This window comes from Rattus norvegicus, chromosome X (genome assembly GCF_036323735.1).
Source record: "Rattus norvegicus strain BN/NHsdMcwi chromosome X, GRCr8, whole genome shotgun sequence".
Classification (NCBI taxonomy): Eukaryota; Metazoa; Chordata; class Mammalia; order Rodentia; family Muridae; genus Rattus; species Rattus norvegicus.
The window spans coordinates 69,117,236-69,134,838 of NC_086039.1; the positions used below are offsets into that span (position 1 = coordinate 69,117,236).

The 17,603-nt window shown below is 40.2% G+C and overlaps 1 protein-coding gene and 1 pseudogene across 6 annotated transcripts in view; one reads left to right on the plus strand and one right to left on the minus strand.

Moving 5' to 3' along the window:
- The first annotated feature begins 1,341 nt into the window (after window positions 1–1,341).
- The window catches only part of Eda (ectodysplasin-A), a 401,698-nt gene continuing 385,436 nt past the window's right edge, over window positions 1,342–17,603 (plus strand). For 2 of the 6 annotated variants that reach the window (XM_006257112.5, XM_228582.11), the window contains exon 1: window positions 1,353–2,155. In XM_006257112.5, coding sequence (XP_006257174.1) covers window positions 1,760–2,155 — 396 coding nt within the window. In that variant the 5' untranslated portion in view covers window positions 1,353–1,759. Of the gene's footprint in view, window positions 2,156–17,603 lie in introns of all 6 variants that reach the window. The other 4 variants (XM_039099598.2, XM_008773301.4, XM_006257111.5 and 1 more) reach the window with 4 other exon arrangements.
- On the minus strand, window positions 15,183–15,888 carry Dppa4-ps9 (developmental pluripotency-associated 4, pseudogene 9; annotated as a pseudogene).

Below are 17,603 nucleotides of genomic sequence, written 5' to 3' on the forward strand. Positions count from 1 at the left end.
TGTTTGTGAAGCACTGAGGCCATTCACTAAGCTATGAAGGAAAACATGTCTGTGGCTGATATATTTAAAGCTTATATGACCTCTGTGCTCTCTGCACTGACCTCTCCACCATATGCTTTTGGTTTTGTTGTTCTTTTGTCTCTTTTCTATATTCTTCTTTGTTTTTCTTCTCCCTTATCAGCCTACGTCTTAGGCCTAGCCTTAAGTGTTCTGGTGCATCACCGAGCCTTCTCAGTGGCTTTTACTATACTTGCTTCAAGTTAATAAAAATGGATAATTATTCATTTCTCAATTACACGGAAATGAGAGTACCTACTGGCTAAAACAGTGGATGCTTGTCCTGCTACAGCTAGTTAGCTCTCTAAAATCTGAGACTACTAATGCTTGTCAATTGTGACTCTTGACAACTAATCTTTTCCATCCTTCATTTCCAGGTCTATTGTTCTGACATTTGCCATTTTTCCCCTCTGACCCTGTTTCTGATTGGTGCAGCTTTTGAAGATGCTGCAGTTGCAGCAGTGTACATCTGGAACATTTGGCTGACTTGTTGAACTTACCCCAGGGAGTACTCCAGGGGAAGCATGGGAAGGGTGGAGAGGCCAGAACAGTTGCCTGTGAGTACAGATGCCATTAGTGTCTGGCCATTCTGTGGACCACCCCTGTAAAAATTCACCTCATCATGACCCTCAGTTTCCCCACCTGCTCCTCGAAGGCTCGAGTTCTTCCAAAACTTCTGCAGCCCTGGAAGAAGACAAACTTTTGGCTGCGGGTTCTCTCACACAGCACTTTCTGCACTGAGAAAGGGATCAATGCATATCTTTTGAATGAATTAATATATCAAGAAATCCTAGGAAACCGTTTTAGCCTTCAAGGGACAGCATCACTTCAGTTTTACTTGGCGCTAGGCACCCTCTCTATGCTCAGACTGTGTCCCAAGACTCATTCTGGGAGTGGGGCAGCCAGGTTCCCAGTCTGTTTGGCTCCCAGGCTCCTAGGTCTCCTTTTCTTCTGGCGAGCCATTGAATTGCAAACACAGCAGGCATGGTTTCATTCCAAACCCTGAACTGTTTTAATTAGTTTAACGTCTGTTAAACGCTTTGAAGATTGAAAGCAACAGATAAGTACTGGATGATGTTATTAGCAACTGCAGTTAATTGCAAACATTTCTATTAATGCTAGTTTCTGCCTCCTTTTCTTTGCTCCACGTTCTTTCCAAGGTTCCCAAATTCTTCTCAGCCTCCCCCTCCCGCCCTCCCCCATAGCGGCGCTGAAGGGTTAAACCGGGGTGGAGTCCAAAGCTGAACGACAGCCGCACTCACCAACTGCAACGGGGCAAGCGGGAAGAGCTGGGTGGGGCTGCCAGGCAGAGGTGAACCCCCACGCCCCCAGGCCCCGCCCCACGGCTGGAGGCCCGAGTGGAACGGCAGGGGGCGGGGCGGCCAGGCCTGGCGGGCCCGTGGTTGGGCGTCCCGGCCGCCCCTTGAGGCATGGGGCGGGGTAGGTGAGGACCTCCTCCCTCGTTCCCTCTCGGGCCGCGCCGCCCCTCTCGCCCGCCCCTCCTCCTCCCTTTCCCACCCCTCGGAGTGGAGCTGCACATGCGGCTGCTCCCTGTTCTGTCCCGCCCAGCCACCGTCGCTCAGGAACGGGTCCCTGCAGCCCCCAGCCGATGGCAGGACAGTAGTCGCCTGTCAGGGGTCGTGAAGGACTGAGGCAGAGGCAGTGGCTCCCGGGCCTCAGATAGTGGTTGTCTCTGGAGGCCATGGGCTACCCTGAGGTAGAGCGCAGGGAACCCCTGCCTGCTGCAGCGCCAAGGGAGCGGGGCAGCCAGGGCTGCGGCTGTCGCGGGGCCCCTGCTCGGGCGGGCGAAGGGAACAGCTGCCGGCTCTTCCTGGGTTTCTTTGGCCTCTCGCTGGCCCTCCACCTGCTGACGCTGTGCTGCTACCTAGAGTTGCGGTCCGAATTGCGGCGGGAACGGGGAACCGAGTCCCGCCTCGGTGGCCCGGGTGCTCCTGGCACCTCTGGCACCCTAAGCAGCCCTGGGAGCCTCGACCCTGTGGGTCCCATCACCCGCCACCTCGGGCAGCCGTCCTTTCAACAGCAGCCCCTGGAACCAGGAGAAGATCCACTCCCCCCTGACTCCCAGGACCGGCACCAGGTGAGTCACCTAGGAGGGGCGGCGGCCTTGGAGGCCCCCTCCCCTGCTCGGTTGGGCGGGGGCCTGGGCCTCAGGGCTCAGGGGACTCTGCCACTCAGAGCCAAGTTCCAGGCAGGAGCTGGGAGTGGGCCAGAGTGCTGGGGAGAGGTTGTCCAGGGCAGGTTGTCCTCGGTTCCTAGCTTGGCTCATCCAGACCCTCTCGGGTCCCGTGGAGTTGGAAAGCCCAGCCTGCACGCGCCGCCCCCGGGGGGGTGTGGGCTGCTTCGCGAAAAGTTGGCCTGCCTTGCACCCATCCGGGCGCGGAGGTGTCTGCGCCACCCCCGTGGCCGTCTAACGGCGAGCAGCTTGGCCCCTCGTGCCCCCTGGTGAGATTCTCTGCCCGTGGTGCTTGTTTCTTCGTGTCCCGGGCTGATTCCAGCACTAGCAGGCTCCTCTTTGGAGTTGGAGCTGTAAACAGCTGTACTAACTGTTCCACGCCCGTTGAAACAACTTTTAACCGTACTTTCAGCGCTGGCTTCTTGTGCGCTGACCAGGACCTGAGCTTTTTCACCTGCAATTTGAGACCGATTCTCCTCTGCGTTCTAGTGAGGATCAGTGCCCCTGAGGAATTCTGGTAGAAATATGCCGTCTTGCTAGACAACTTCTGAACAGCAATTTGAAAAATCTATGGAAATAAAACTCACCCTTTGCATGCCGGTTCTGACACTCTTGTGGATGGAGTTGGGTGCAGTGGGTGTGAAGAGTTTTCATTAATGCTGCCTTTGGAACAGGAAGTTGGATTTTTGTTTTGCTTTTGATAATCTTTAGAGTGTTTGTATCCCTTTTAGCAAACCTTTATCTTGGTTGTTTTTCTAACTCGTTATTCAAGCAAATTTAGTGTACTTGATATTAAGCCTTCTTGTGGTTCCCATAGATGTCTCACACTTGAATCTTAGGCAAAGCATCCAAGGATCTTTTTGAGGTGGTTAAAGACTAATGGTGAATTTGTAACTTCTGGAGGAAACGGCAAGTTGTGTAAGTAACTTACTTGAGGTGAGGCAAGGAAGCCTTCTGTATTTGGTGCTACATACATAGTTATTGTCACAACTCTTTAAACAGTGTTTGTGCTACTTTGACTTAACGGGTTGAACACTTTTAGAGCCATCACATTCATAACAATACTCTGTCAGGACTGACACTTTTCTTTCCTTCCATTTCCTTCCTTTTCTTTTCTTTTACAATGTGCTTGGTAAAATTGCCCCAGACCTAAAATGTCAAAGACACTCAAACTTATTTAACAGCTTATCAAAGAAGAGAATCAGCAGACAGACGTCTCATACTTGAAACTTTAAACACTGGGGCTAAAGGAGAATTAATTGAGACTCTGGGTCTTTTATTTGCCCCCCCCATCCCAGTAGAGGTACTTAGCAGCTCCACATTGATATTCTGCACATACATATATCCATGCACACATACATGCATGCATGCATGCATACATACATACATACATACATACATACAATCAGGAAATTTAACTTCTTTACTCAAATGGTGCTCAAGGATTTTGAGCAATCAGGAAAGACAGAGCCCTGTTTATAGATTGGCAGGACAGCAGCATTCTAGCTTCTGTGACGGCATGGGACTCACAGCTTTGCAATGCCGTTCGGTTGCTTGCCCCAGGTGTAGCAGATATGCTTACGTGTTTCAGCACAGCTTCCTCTCTGCTGTCCTTTAGTCTACTTTAGTCTTTTGGGGCAATCAAAGCAATACTAGTTCTTTACATTTATTAGCATTAATTGGAATTTGTGTTTTCCAGATTGTAAGGTACTACCTGAGTCTATTTTACTGATTCCTTTGGAGAACATACAGGCCTCAAGGGAGAAGTAAGTGGCCCAAGATATCATAGCCTGAGTCAAAACTAGGATGAAGGTGCTCTCCCATCTTCCAGTTTAGTACACACCCCTCCATAATATAGTGTCTGCTGAGAAGGTTTTTTTTGAAGGGGGGGGAATGAAGGGACAACAGGTTGGAGCTCCATAGTAGGCTTTTTACAAAATGAAGGGCTCAGATCTGTGTCATTTTGTTCTGCTCTAATTTTGGGAAGACTAAGTTTAACCATGTATTCCTTATTCATCTTGAATTTCACTTTCAGGAGAATTTTAGCTCACTGAAGGAATTTTATCGCAGATTCAACTTATTTCTTTTGACAATATTAGCCTTAGCATGTAAACAAAGAAACAAACATATAAATGAATGAATAAATAAAGGAAAAGTTGACTGGCTAATCGAGTTACATTGATGTGCTATATCTTGGGTAAAATTTCTAGTGCCCTGCTGCACCCTCTGCTGGTTTTTCGGTGACATTTAATCGTAGTATCTGCTGACAGTCAAAATTCTAAGTTATGCTGACAGATTCTGATTCATAAATAAGGAAGTAAATAGCCTTGTGGGACTTGGCCTTATTTTGTATTTTAGGTTTTCAACATCAACAGCTGCCGTTACAGCACGTCTTGTACAGAGGGGATTAGAGACAAAACGCAGCGTCTTCCAGTGGCCACTATATTTGGGTTTCCTACTAACATATTTAGAAAGAGTAAAGGTAAACTGATGGAACTAAGCTGGGGTGAGCAGAACAGTCAGCGGCATTTCATTATGTGAGATCATACATATATTTAGGCAAAGGTAAAGTGATTCATACTTATGAGATGATTGGACTGTGGGCTCTTAATTATGACTCAAGGAAAGACTCCAGAAATCATTGAAGGTGTGTCTATACCATACTGGAATTAAACAAACAAACAAACAAACAAGTCAGGATACAGAAAGAATTCAGGACAATTTCTGCACAATTTTCTGCAAAGGAGATTTTAGAAAGGGAGATTAGATTTTAGAAAGGGAGAATGGTTTCTAATCATAAAAAGTGAGAGGTTGACTGGAGTCATGAGCTGTCTCAGCTGAATGAGTCGCTGTGTCTGGTTACTTAGGGAAGAGTTAGCTTGAGGCCTAGAGATGCACCAGTAGTGTCTGAATTTGACAACAAATAATTCAAAACATTGAAAATCACTGGATCACACTGTAGAAAAGAAGGTCTGGTCATAATTATGTCTCTTAAATGTCAAAAACATGGTAGAAAATCTCAGGAATGTGTCAACAACAAAACAAAACTTTTTTCCATGAAGGAGATCAAACGTGAATTTTTTCGCCTCTAATCAGAAAGAAAATTCTGGTGGTTGTTCCTCAAAAAAAAAAAAAAAAGGCTTACAATTGATTGATAAGTCTCCAGAAACCCAATTAAATTGATCAAAAGGGGGATATTTTCTAGTTGTTTTTTCAATCTGGAGAATGAGGGGTGGGTGGGGTATGATATATTAAAGTCTTCCAAATCAGGAGAGATGAGTATGGTTAATATATTGGTGTAATTTAATGATCCAAGCTCAATAAATAAAAAGTTTTCTGTGGCAGATACAGAGTTAAGTATTAGATGTCGGGGCTGGAGAGATGGCTCAGTGGTTAAGAGCACTGGTTACTCTTCCAGAGGTCCTGAGTTCAATTCCTAGCAACCACATGACAGTTCACAACTTCCTGCAACTCCAGTTGCAGGAGATCTAACACCCTCACACAGAGGAGTATTAGATGTCTTTTAATGTTGGTAAAAGTTCTGTTGAGAGAGATAAAGGTGGAACCTCATAAATGAAACTACAAGCAGGTCAATATAAATTTATTCAGGTCTGTTTGAGATATTGAGGTACATTCTTATTTACTTGAGGAGATGTCATAGAAGCCAACTTTAATGCTCAACAGAAATCTTTGGGTATAACTAGCTACATCATTAGCATCCCAGGATTTGATATTTCTAATAACTAAAAATCATTCTGGGTGATTAATGTTGAACATAACAGATCCCACACATTGTATATATGGAATCTAGATAAAATAGTTTATCATGAGTTTAAATGCAGACTTTCCAATGTCTTATTTAAGTCTTTTGATGAACTGCTATCATAATATCCCTCTCATCTTTATTCTCACTAACTTTACTCCTGGAAGTCACCAACCATATTCTCTTTGGGAGTTATTCGGTCATTGTTACTGATTTTCATCTTAATAATCTCCTTTCTTTACATTAATGATCCTCAGAAATCCACCTTCTGTATTGTCTTCATGATTCCTAACATATCATTAGTTATAGCTAAATAGAAATGTAGTTGTTGAATTAAATTATTTTGGGACTCAGGTAGCATTTATATAAAACAAGGACATTTTATAGAACAGATCTGCTTCTCTCTGGTCCTGCTAAGTCTGTGAACTGTCAGTTTTGCTTAGGTGAGTAAATAGTTGGTATGTTTCACTGGTTTTGAAAATAATTGGGAAGTGAAGTGGAAATGAGGAGTCCTAACTGTATGATCTATTTCTGAGTTTCACACCTTTCCTCTAAGATGGTACTAAAAGTTTTTTGTAATATATTGTTTGATGTTTATATGCTGTTAGGCCTCATTCTTCTCTCTTAGATCTTGTGAGAAAAATGAACTGTAATTTATAACTATGTTATAGAGAAGATCTCTTTGTACTAGAGAATTTCTGAAGCAAATTGATTCCTAAGAGTCAAGAAGTCTTGTGCCTTTGTCTGCAGCTGTCGGAGTGACCATCTTTGTGTGACTCCTCTGTAAATACTGAGCACTTAGTCTCTCATTTCTGTTCCTTTTCTTTACATTTTATTGACATGTAGCACAAATACAGGAAAGCATGCGCTTCATAATTGTGCCATTTGGTGAGATATTACAAAATGAGAATACTCACATAGCTTTCACCTAGGTAAAGAAATACAATATTTTTACCATTCTGCAAACCCTTAATTATGTCCATCTTTATCATTATACCATCCTCACTCTCCAAAGATAATGACTGTCTTGACTTGGATAATCAGAAATAACTTTGTTCATTTGAACTGTACATAAATGAAATCAGAGTCTTTTGAGTCTTGTGGGTTTTGGTTAGCACTGTATTTGTTGCATAGAGATTTTTTTGAATTTATATCTTTGTATGTTCTGTTGTTGAAATATATCATAATTTATAATTCCTTATAACTATGTGTGATATTTCCTGTTTGAAGTTATTATGAATAATGTTTCAGATACTTTTATTCTTGTTCACTTACTAGAATTTCCTTCAAATATTTACTTAGAATTAATTTCTGTGTAATGGAGAATACATATTTTGAAGTTATTGATGATTTTCTAAGTTATTGACAATTTGTGTTCCCACCAACAATGAATGACAAGTGCAGTTTTTCTATACCTTTCAATCGCATCATTCTGGTGAGTAGGTTTGTACTGATATTTTTTTTATTGTATGTGATATTGGGAATCAAACCCAAGCCTTCAGGTACACTAGGTAAGTGGTCTACCTGTGACTTACATCCTTAACTTTATCTGAAAAGATTTTAAAGGATTCCTCACAGAAGACTGATGGGGTTGTACTCCCATCTTCATGACGTACTTATCTCTCTCTCTCTCTCTCTCTCTCTCTCTCTCTCTCTATATATATATATATATATATATATATATATATATATACTTATGTATATATATGCCTATTTTTCTGTCAAATTGTCCTGTTTTTTACAGATTCTTGTATAATTAAAATCCATTATTTTTATTTTTAATTATGTATATGTGTGTTTGTATCTATATGAGGGTATGTGAGTGCAGAGACCAGAAGAGGACTCTGGATTCCCAGGAACTGGAGTTACAGGCAGTCATGAGCCTTCTGACATGGGTGCTTCAAACCGAGCTCCAGTCCTCTTCTGGAGCAACAAGCTCGCTGAACTAAGCCATTTCTCTAGCCCTAGAAATCTTTATATACCTTGCAAATGACTTCTTAGCCTTTGCAAAACAGTTTCAAATTTGTGACCTACTTTTATAATATCTTTTGATGAACAGAAGGCTTTAATTTTAATGTGTCAAATTTTTCTTTCATGGATAATGTTTTTGTATCCTGTTTAAGAAGTATTTTTTCAGGGCTGAAGAGATGTCTCAGTGGTTAAGACCATGTACTTACTTCTTTTGCAGAGAGCCAGAGTTTGGTTCTATGCACCCATCAGGCAGCCCATAACCACCTAACTTCCTTTCCAGAGGAGATCTCTCTCTCTCTCTCTCTCTCTCTCTCTCTCTCTCTCTCTCTCTCTCTCTCTCTCTCTCTCACACACACACACACACACACACAGTCTTTTTTAAAAAGAAGTATTATCTAACTTTGAAATCATTAGACATGCTCTTCCATCATCATTTTAAGGTTTTGTATTTGTGCCATTCACAGTTAGAATTACTAGGCACCTGAGTTTGATTTGTATATGGTAGAGACATAGAGGTCAGGCCCTATATTTTTCCATGTAAGTATCCAACCAATCTAGTTTTATTTATTACATGGATTTTTTTCTGCTTTTCTACATTCTTACTTTTTTCATCCATCCATTGTTTATATATACCCAAAATTGTTCCTGAATTGTTTATTCTATTCTGTTAATCTGTTTCTCATCAGTCTGTTTTCTGTTGCTAGAACAAACTAATCGAGGCTAGGTTCTTGCAATAAAAGAGATTACTTAGGTCACTCTGGAGATTCAAAAACATCCATTCACCTTGAGTGAGGGTAGCCTTGGCTAGATAACAAAATGGTGGAGAAAGACAAAGAGACTACATGCAGAAAAGGGAAAAACTACATGGGTGTTGGTCTCATTCCAGAGCAACTTACCCCTTTGAGAATGTACTCTATAAGAAAAGGATGTATACCTTCTGAAGGCAGTGCCCTCAGTGACAGAATTACCTTGCACGGAGCCTTACCTCTTAAAAGTTGTACTATATCAACAGTGCCATAGGGGGTTAAGCATCCATCACATGAATCCTTGGGATACAAAACCACAGCTATACCATAGCACAGTAGCACTACAAGTGTTAGTGACTGAACCCTATAATAAGCTCTTGATATCTGGGAAAGCAAGTCCTTCTAACTTGGCCTTGTAAAACCACCTTGGATACTTGAAGCACTCACATTTTCACATGTATTTTAGAATTGGCTTCTTATCTACCTCAAGAAAAGAGAAACCTTTTAGAATTTTTATTGCAATTACATTTAATCTAAACATTGTATTAGTTAAGGTTTCTTTTCTCTTGCTGAGATAAAACACTATGGCCAAGAGTTTAACTGAGCTTCCAGTTACAGAGGGTAAGTGTTTATGACAAAAGAATAAAGGCCTGAAGGTGTGGCTGTAGACAGCTAGAACAGCACTAAGAGCTCACGTTTGGATGTTACAGAACACAGTGGGAATGGGGAAGTCTTTTGAAACCTCAAGCCCTCCCCACAGTGGCATACCGCCTCTAACAAGGTAATACCTCCAAATCCTTCCCAAAGAGTTACAGCAACTGGTGACCAAACATTTGAGCCCATGGGGGAACATTCTCATTCAAACCTGCATAAAAATCAACTGAGGAAAAATATCACATCATCTAATTCAGGAACATGGTATATTCCCCCATGTCTTTTTTCTTGCTAATTTTCCTACTAATAGTTTTTATGCTTATATAGAGTTTTTCAATGGTGTGGCTTTTTTATGCCATTGTACATTATAGCTATGATGGAGGTTGTGATTCACCATGTAGATTCCACTTCAGAAAGGCAGGATTTATGCCCCCAAGTACCAAGAGTACTATCAGAAGACCGAATTCCGCTGAGAATTGTCTTCTGAGGCAAACTTTTTCAACCAAGGAAAAACTTCCTTCCATGACTGCCTGTGTCTAATGACTAATCACTGTAGAGCTGTAAATCACTTCTCCTTTCTTCTAAATTAGGCAAACATTGAAGAGTCATATATAAGCCATACTAGCTCAAGAGCTCAATATAAATGTGGTTAGGGCAATTTGGGATTGACTTTTTTCCTTGTCTTGCACATATGCGGATCCCCAAAGCACCACCTAACAAAGAATCCTGCATATTAATCTAAGCCTTTCAGTTGATTTGGTAGGAAATCCAATTTAAGGCTATATAATAATTTCTTTAGTTTTTGTGATTATAACATTATTACATAATTTCCCCTTCAAACCCCCCATCCATCCAAACTTCTCATACAGCCTCCATTTTTCACTTTCAAATTCATGACCTTTTTAAAAATTGTGTTAAGTTTAACTTTAATGGCTTTTTGCTAATGTTCAGAAATCTAGTTTAATTTTATGTATTAAGTTTGTATCCAATGGTTTGCTAAACTCACTTATTGATCCTAACAATTTGTTTGCATGTTCTTTTGGATTTTTCACATCTATTAAAATGTTCATGAAAGATATTTTTTAAATTTTATTCTTTTCCCTTTTAATCTCTATACCTTAAAAGTTTTTCTCCAACCAAAGAGCATACACTACAGCCTGTACCTAGGCCTCCCTGCAGATATGTAACAGATGCTCAGCTTGGTCTTCATGTGGGTCTGGAGCAACTGGAGCGGGGGCTCGCACAAAAGCTGTTGGCTGTATGTGCCATATATTCTTCTAGCTGGGCTGCCTTGTCTGGCCTCAACGGGAGAGGATGGGCCTAGCCTCACAGAGACTTGAAGTGCCAAGGTGGGAGAATACCCAGGAGGCCCCCATTTGCTCAGAAGAGAAGGAGAGGGGAGAAAGGGGGAAGGATTGTGGGAGGGGTAACAGGGAGGGGGCAGTGAGCAGGATGTAAAGTGAATAAGTAAAAAATTAAATTAAAAAGTTTTCTTTGTGTTGGTCAATTATTCCTGGCTATGGGCCCTGCCCTGGAGTGTAGTTGATATACCCAATGACTGTCCATTGGAGAAACCTGACTTTCCCTCTGCCAGCAGCGATCAGTTGCAAATAGATTTTGGTTGGTTGAGGGTAGGACCAAGAGTTCACATTACTCTCTCGGTATCGGGACCCTCTCTAGCTTGAACTTGTTCAGGTCTTGTGAATGCTTTCACATTTTCTGTGAGTAATTGTATCATTCCTGTGGTGTCTGGAAGAAACATTTTTTTTCTTGGAGTCATCTATCCTCTCTGGCTCTTACTATGTTTCCTTTTGTTTATTTGACTTGATTTTCTTTTTTGTTGTTGTCGTTTTCTTGTTTTCACACCTATGCATATATACCACCCCCCACAGAGAGACAGAGACAGAGAGATCATGAAGTTTGGGGGAGAAAGGTGTAGAGAATCTAGGAGAAATTTGGGGATGGGGAAAGAATATGATCAAAATATAGAAAAAAATCTTTAAAAGTTAAAAATGTTTTCTTTATTATAATGTCTAGAAATTTCAGGCTAATGTTGAATGGAAGTAGTGTTAGCAGACATCCTGTTCACTTCTGATCAGAGCAAAACTTTCATTTTTACTGTTTGTCATAGGTTATATTATTGTTAGTTTAAAACGATATTTATCAGTTTTAAATTTTTTCTTCTAGTTTCAAAGGTTTTTAATAACATAAGGAATTACATTATTGTATCATGGTTTTCTTTTATATGTTAAACTAGCCTCATGATTTTTCTTCCTTATTCTGTTAATGTGGTTTGAAGCTAAACTTAAATCGTTAGGATAAAGCCTCTTTAGTTCCAATGTGCTATCCAGTTCATATATGTCTAGAATCATTTTACTAACCTTTCATTTAGAGTCTTTGATCTTTATTTTATGAGTGAGATTAGCATGTAATTTTCTTTCACCATCAAGTTTAGATATCAAGGTTATTTTATGCTGTTATTACAATTGTTTGGTGCTTACAACCATTTATATAACATTGGTAATATTTATCCCTTAACTGTTTGGAAGAATTCATGAAGTCACTTTACCCTAAGGGAGGTTAAATTGTGTTTGACATCCTAATAAACATAGGGCTTTCAGACAATAGCTAACAAAATAATAAAATACTTAGAAATACATTTAACCATGAGTATCAGAGGCCTGAACACTAAAATCTATGAAACGATAATGAAAGAAGTTGAAGAGAGAAGAAATAAACAAAAATAGATTCCATATCTCTGTATTAGAAGAAGTAAAATGGGTGAAATATCCGTATTGTCCAAAGAAAACTGCCAGTTCAATGAGAACCCCAAGATTCCAATGGTATAAGCCAGATGTGGTATCTCATAACTATACTAGCTCTTGGGAGGCTAAGACAGAGGATTGTCAGTGTAAGTGTAGCCTTGAAGATGATGAGACCTTATCTCAGAAAAAACAAATGACAAAACAATTCAATGACACATGTTATAGAAATAGAATTTGTGAAATTTATAGGGAACACAAAATATTTCAATCAATTTCTATTATCAATTGTATGTGTTATTTTTGTACTACTAGGGGTGTTTTGTCATATGCTTGTTTGCTTTTGAATGAATAGCATAATATATATTATTAATTGTGATATATATATATCATATAAATTATATAGCTGTCTCTTGAGAGACTCAGCCAGAGCATGACAAATACAGAGGTGAATGCTAGCAGCCATCCATTGAATTGAGAATGGGGTCCCCATTGGTGGAGTTAGAGAAAGGATTGAAAGAACTAAAGGGACTTGCAATTTCATAAGAACAACAATGCCAACCAACCAGAGCTCCCAGGGACTAAACCACCATCCAGAGTGCACATGATCAGACTCATGGCTTCAGCTGCATATGTAGCAGAGGATGACCTTGTTGGGACACCAGTGGGAGGGGAGGCCCGTGGTCCTGCCAAAGCTGGACCCCAGTGCAGGGGAATGTCAGGGCAGGGAGATGGGAAGGGGTGGGTTGTTGGGGAGGGGAAACACCCTCATAGAAGAGGGGGAGGGGAGATGGGGGATGGGATATATGGGAAACCTGGAAAGGGAATAACATTTGAAATGTAAGTAAAAAATATCCAATAAGAAATAAAATAAATCATCCTTTCACATCTAAAAATATTTGTGCTATCTATGTATAATATCACATAATTATAACAATTATTTATATTATATTGTACATAATATAAAAATAATATTATATAATACACACACATATATATTTGTGTATATATATATATATATATATATATATATATATATATATATATCCTCAGTTGCTTTTATCTTAATCAAGAAAGGATTTATGTTTCTGGAAGTTGGCCTTAGATACTAGCAATCCTATGTCATCTTAATCCAGCATGATACTGAGATCATCTGAAATTGGCTTTCTGTCCAAATAAAAGTTGATTTATCATTTATTTAAAATATTGTTATAGTTTAGAATCTAAGGATTGGTGATTTTTTTCAGGGTTCTTATTCCTAGATAGGTCATAAATTTCAGTTTCTTCTTTTTCTCTGCTGACTCCCAAGTTTGGCCTTTAATAGTATGACATATTATGTAAATATCATATCAATTTTTGTATAGTTTTCTTGAGAGGGAATGTAGTTTAAATTACTAATTTGTCCATTACTAAAAGCATAGCCAACTCATTATTTTTATAGCTATTTATGCATTATCATCTTTGTATCATGTACCAAGGGGTACATGGATGTGGAGATACAACTGTTGACCAGGTCAGAGAGAATTCCTGTAGTCATGGAATTCTGAGTCGAGTGAGTAGGCTAGAACAATTCAATTTGATGATGTAGCAGTCGGGTTAATCTTACAGCTTGGAGTATCTGGAACACATGATAGTTTGGAACAAAAAAAGATGAACACCTGGCTCAAACTTTTGAAATCAAGGGACATTTTCTTGATGAAGAACCTTCTGAGTTTAGAACTGAAAAAAAAGTCATTAGCTGGATAATTTTATTTTCAGTAATAGGAGCTGATTATGCAAAGGCTCGGAGGTGAGAGAGAACATGGCATAGTCAAGGAATGGAAAATCTAATATTTATAAAGTCATAGTTATGATTCCATTATGGTACTGGCATAAGGGTTGACATTATGGATCAATGGATCAGAATTGAGAACCCTTATATTATAACCAGCTGGTTTTTGAAAAAAGAATAAAAGAAAATTCACCGAAGTACAAGATTCCCTGTTGAACTTAAGGTGCTGGGAAAATCATATATCCAAATTTTTAAAAGGGGTGAACTTAAAAACAAATAAGCCTAATGACCTAGATAGACATTTCTCAAAAGAAGACAAACAGATGCACAATATCTAAATGAAAATAACTATAGGAATATTACTACCCACCAGGGAAATGCAAATTAAAATTGCCATTAGAAGCTACCTCTCTCCATTCAGAATCAGTGATATCAACAACAGGGACTAAAGATAAGAAATGCTGTTAAAGATGTTGAGGAACGGGAACCCATTTCACACACTACCAGTAAAATATGTGTACATATGCCATAATATTAAACTATGGAGGTGTTTCCAAAATTGAAAGTAGAAATCCCATCAGCAACCCTACTACTGGGTATGTTATAGTTTGAATAGGAAATATCCCCCATAGATTCTTGTGTATGAATACTTGATTCCCAGCTGGTAGAGCTGTTTCAGGAAGGTTGTGGAACCTTTAGGATGTGGAGAGTTGCTGGAAGAAAGGAGTCAGCAGACAGGCTTTGAGGTTTTACAGTCCAGCTTTGCTTTTTTTTTTCAGATTTGGTGTAGTATTTTACAAAAGTGGAAAACAAGCCCAAGTACTAAACACTAACAACACACTATAACCCAGGGAAGAAGACACGCAGAGGCTACAGGCACAAGCTAAGTCTTTACAGTTGACCACTGAACTGGCTATGACTCCATTGTTCTGGTGACAGGGCTAGCAACTGTTATATCTGGAGATGTCGTATTCCTGCCCCAGGACCTACTTGCAGCAAAATACATAGGACACTTTTTTATCTTCACTCAAGAGTAGGAGGCCACTCCCAGTGTTTAGTCATCACAATGAAGCAGAGGTGGCCTCACTGGCTTTTACTTAAGCATCAACTAACTTACAGTATCCCATCATTTCCGGGTGAGATGGGCACCTTTAAAGACATAGATGTGTATTTCTGTCAGTCTCGGTGTTAGCTGCAGTTCTGCGGATCATGCCACAAGAGTGAGTGATGCCCGCAGCTAGTCCAAACTTAAGAGATCTGTCCTTTATCCTTCAAGGCTCTTAGTTAAGACCTTGTTCCTATGAAGACACTTGGGGCACAGCATGCTATTGTGCAGGTGTCGGGGTGGAAATGTGCAAGCCAGAAGCAGGAAGAGGGCAATCGCTTTCCCTTTCTCATCGGGTACCTAGGCTTGTCTAGCATGGAACTGCAGCAGAACTCAACCACTTTAGGTCACAGGAAGGCTTGTCCCATGAACACACCACACTTCCCCATAGGTCTCCAATGTAGCCTTGAACGGCACTGCCTTGAACTTCTTAGCATCGGCAGCAGTTCTGGCCCAAGATTCCAACACTGCCTCGGAGGCAGATCTAGTTACCACCGTGGTGCTGACTTCCTTGTAGAGCATATCTGCTCCTCTGATAGAGTGACAATCTCTAAGGGAACTGTCACCTGAGACTCGCCCCCGCCCCCCGCCCCCCATTCCGTCTTCATTTTTTGCAGGCGCCTTTAACCTGGCCTCAATGGCTGAGTCAGGAACATTCTTCCCCTCTGGCTTCCTGCGAGTATGTCCTGGAGTCTCAGTATCTTGTGCTTTTTTCTCCTTTGGTTTACAACCATTATTGTTCTCTGACTTTTACCCCCATTGTTTTAGTTTTTGCAGAGGACATGCTCGATTATCTAGACATCTGGCACTCCACTTCGTCCCTCGGCTCTTCTGTGGTCTGCTTCTTGCTCCCAGCAATCTCCATCTTGAGATTAGATCCCAACTTTGCTTCTTACTCTCTGCTTCTGTACTGAGGATCCAGTGCGTGGAGCCAGCCTCCTGATCTTAGCAACCTATATGCGTTCCCACCTTGTTGGCTTGTATTCCCTTGAACTGTAATCCAAAGTAAACTTTGCCCCCTTGAAATGTGCTTCTTGTCAGGTATTTTGTCACACCAGAAAGAAAACTACCTTGTACTGTACGTATCCAACAGAAATAATTGGAAGAGGCATCTGGACTATGGAGCACTATTTGTAGGAGCTAACAAATGAAAATAACCTATGTAGTCATCAGCTCAGGGGATGATGAATGGGTACAAAATGTGGTACAGCCAGGTAAGGTGGCAGTATGAGTAGTCACAATTCTCAGATACATGAGGCAGGGGGAGTTAATTGCAAGTTCAAGGCTAGTCTGGAGCATATAGCAAAAGCCTATCTGAAAGCAAACACAAAAAACAACCCACAAAATGAAGTAAAACAGGAAATGTGGCACATATCCACAATGGACTACTAGTCAGTCAAAAAAACGATGAAATCCTGTTATTTGTGGTAGAATAAATGGAGCTGGAAATAATTATTAAATAAATCAGGTGCAGAAAGGAGATCTCATTCACATGTAGAACAAAAAGTTAATTGTATACAAGGTAAGAATAGAAATGTGGTTATCAGATAGTGGGGAATAGGTGAGGGTTGGGGAGGAGTGATGAGAATTGATCAATGAGTATTAGATTACAGTTATATGGAAAAGGATGATCTATTATGCTGTTACAGAGGAGAATGACCATAGCTAAAGTATGTTTCAAAAAGCTATAAAAAAGATTTTGTGTAGGGGCTCCCAGAGACTAAAGTGCCAATTATGGAGTGTACACAGATCTGCGTTAGGTCCTCTGCATATATGTTATGGTTATTAGCTTGATGTTTTGGTTGGTGCCCTAACAGTGGGAATGGCCATTGTCTCTGACTCTTTTGCCTACCCCTGGGACCTTTTTCCTCCCACTAGGCTGCCTTGTCCAGCTTTAATATGATGGGAGGTGCCTAGTTTTTGTGTAACTCCTAAGCCATGCTTGGTTCATATCTCTGGGAGACTTGCTCTTTTCTGAAGGGAAAGAGGATGAGTGGATCTGGGGAAGAGGGGAGGTAGGAGGTGGGGACTGGGAGGAGTGGAGTGAGGGGAAAATGCAATCGGGAAGTATTGTATGAGGAAGAATAAATAAAGATTTTTAAGTTTTTTTCACTATAAAGAATAACAGTTGGTGGAGTAAATAGATGTGTTTAACCTGATTCAATCACTATGCCTTAGGTGTACTCTGGTTTCCTTTTTATTCACACACATCCTTTGACTTTTAAATTCACTCTACAGTGCATCCATGTGTTAAAACATTGTACATGTGCTAATAATATGTATATATTTTGTTTTAATCTATCAATTTAAAAAGTTTAAAAAGCCAGGAGTTAAATTAAATAAAAAAGTGAATGTTGGTATATACTATATACCACACCTGTGGATTTACTTTTAAATAGCCTTAATTTAAAATGCCAGAACAACACTTTTAGAAGAAACCAGAAAAAAATTATAACCTTTGTATTGAGCAAAGATTTCTTAGACACGGAACCAAAAACAGTCAAACAACACACAGATGTGAATTGTATTTGAAAAAAAAAGTTTTTCTAAAGAAACCTTTGAAAAAATGAAAAGAAACAT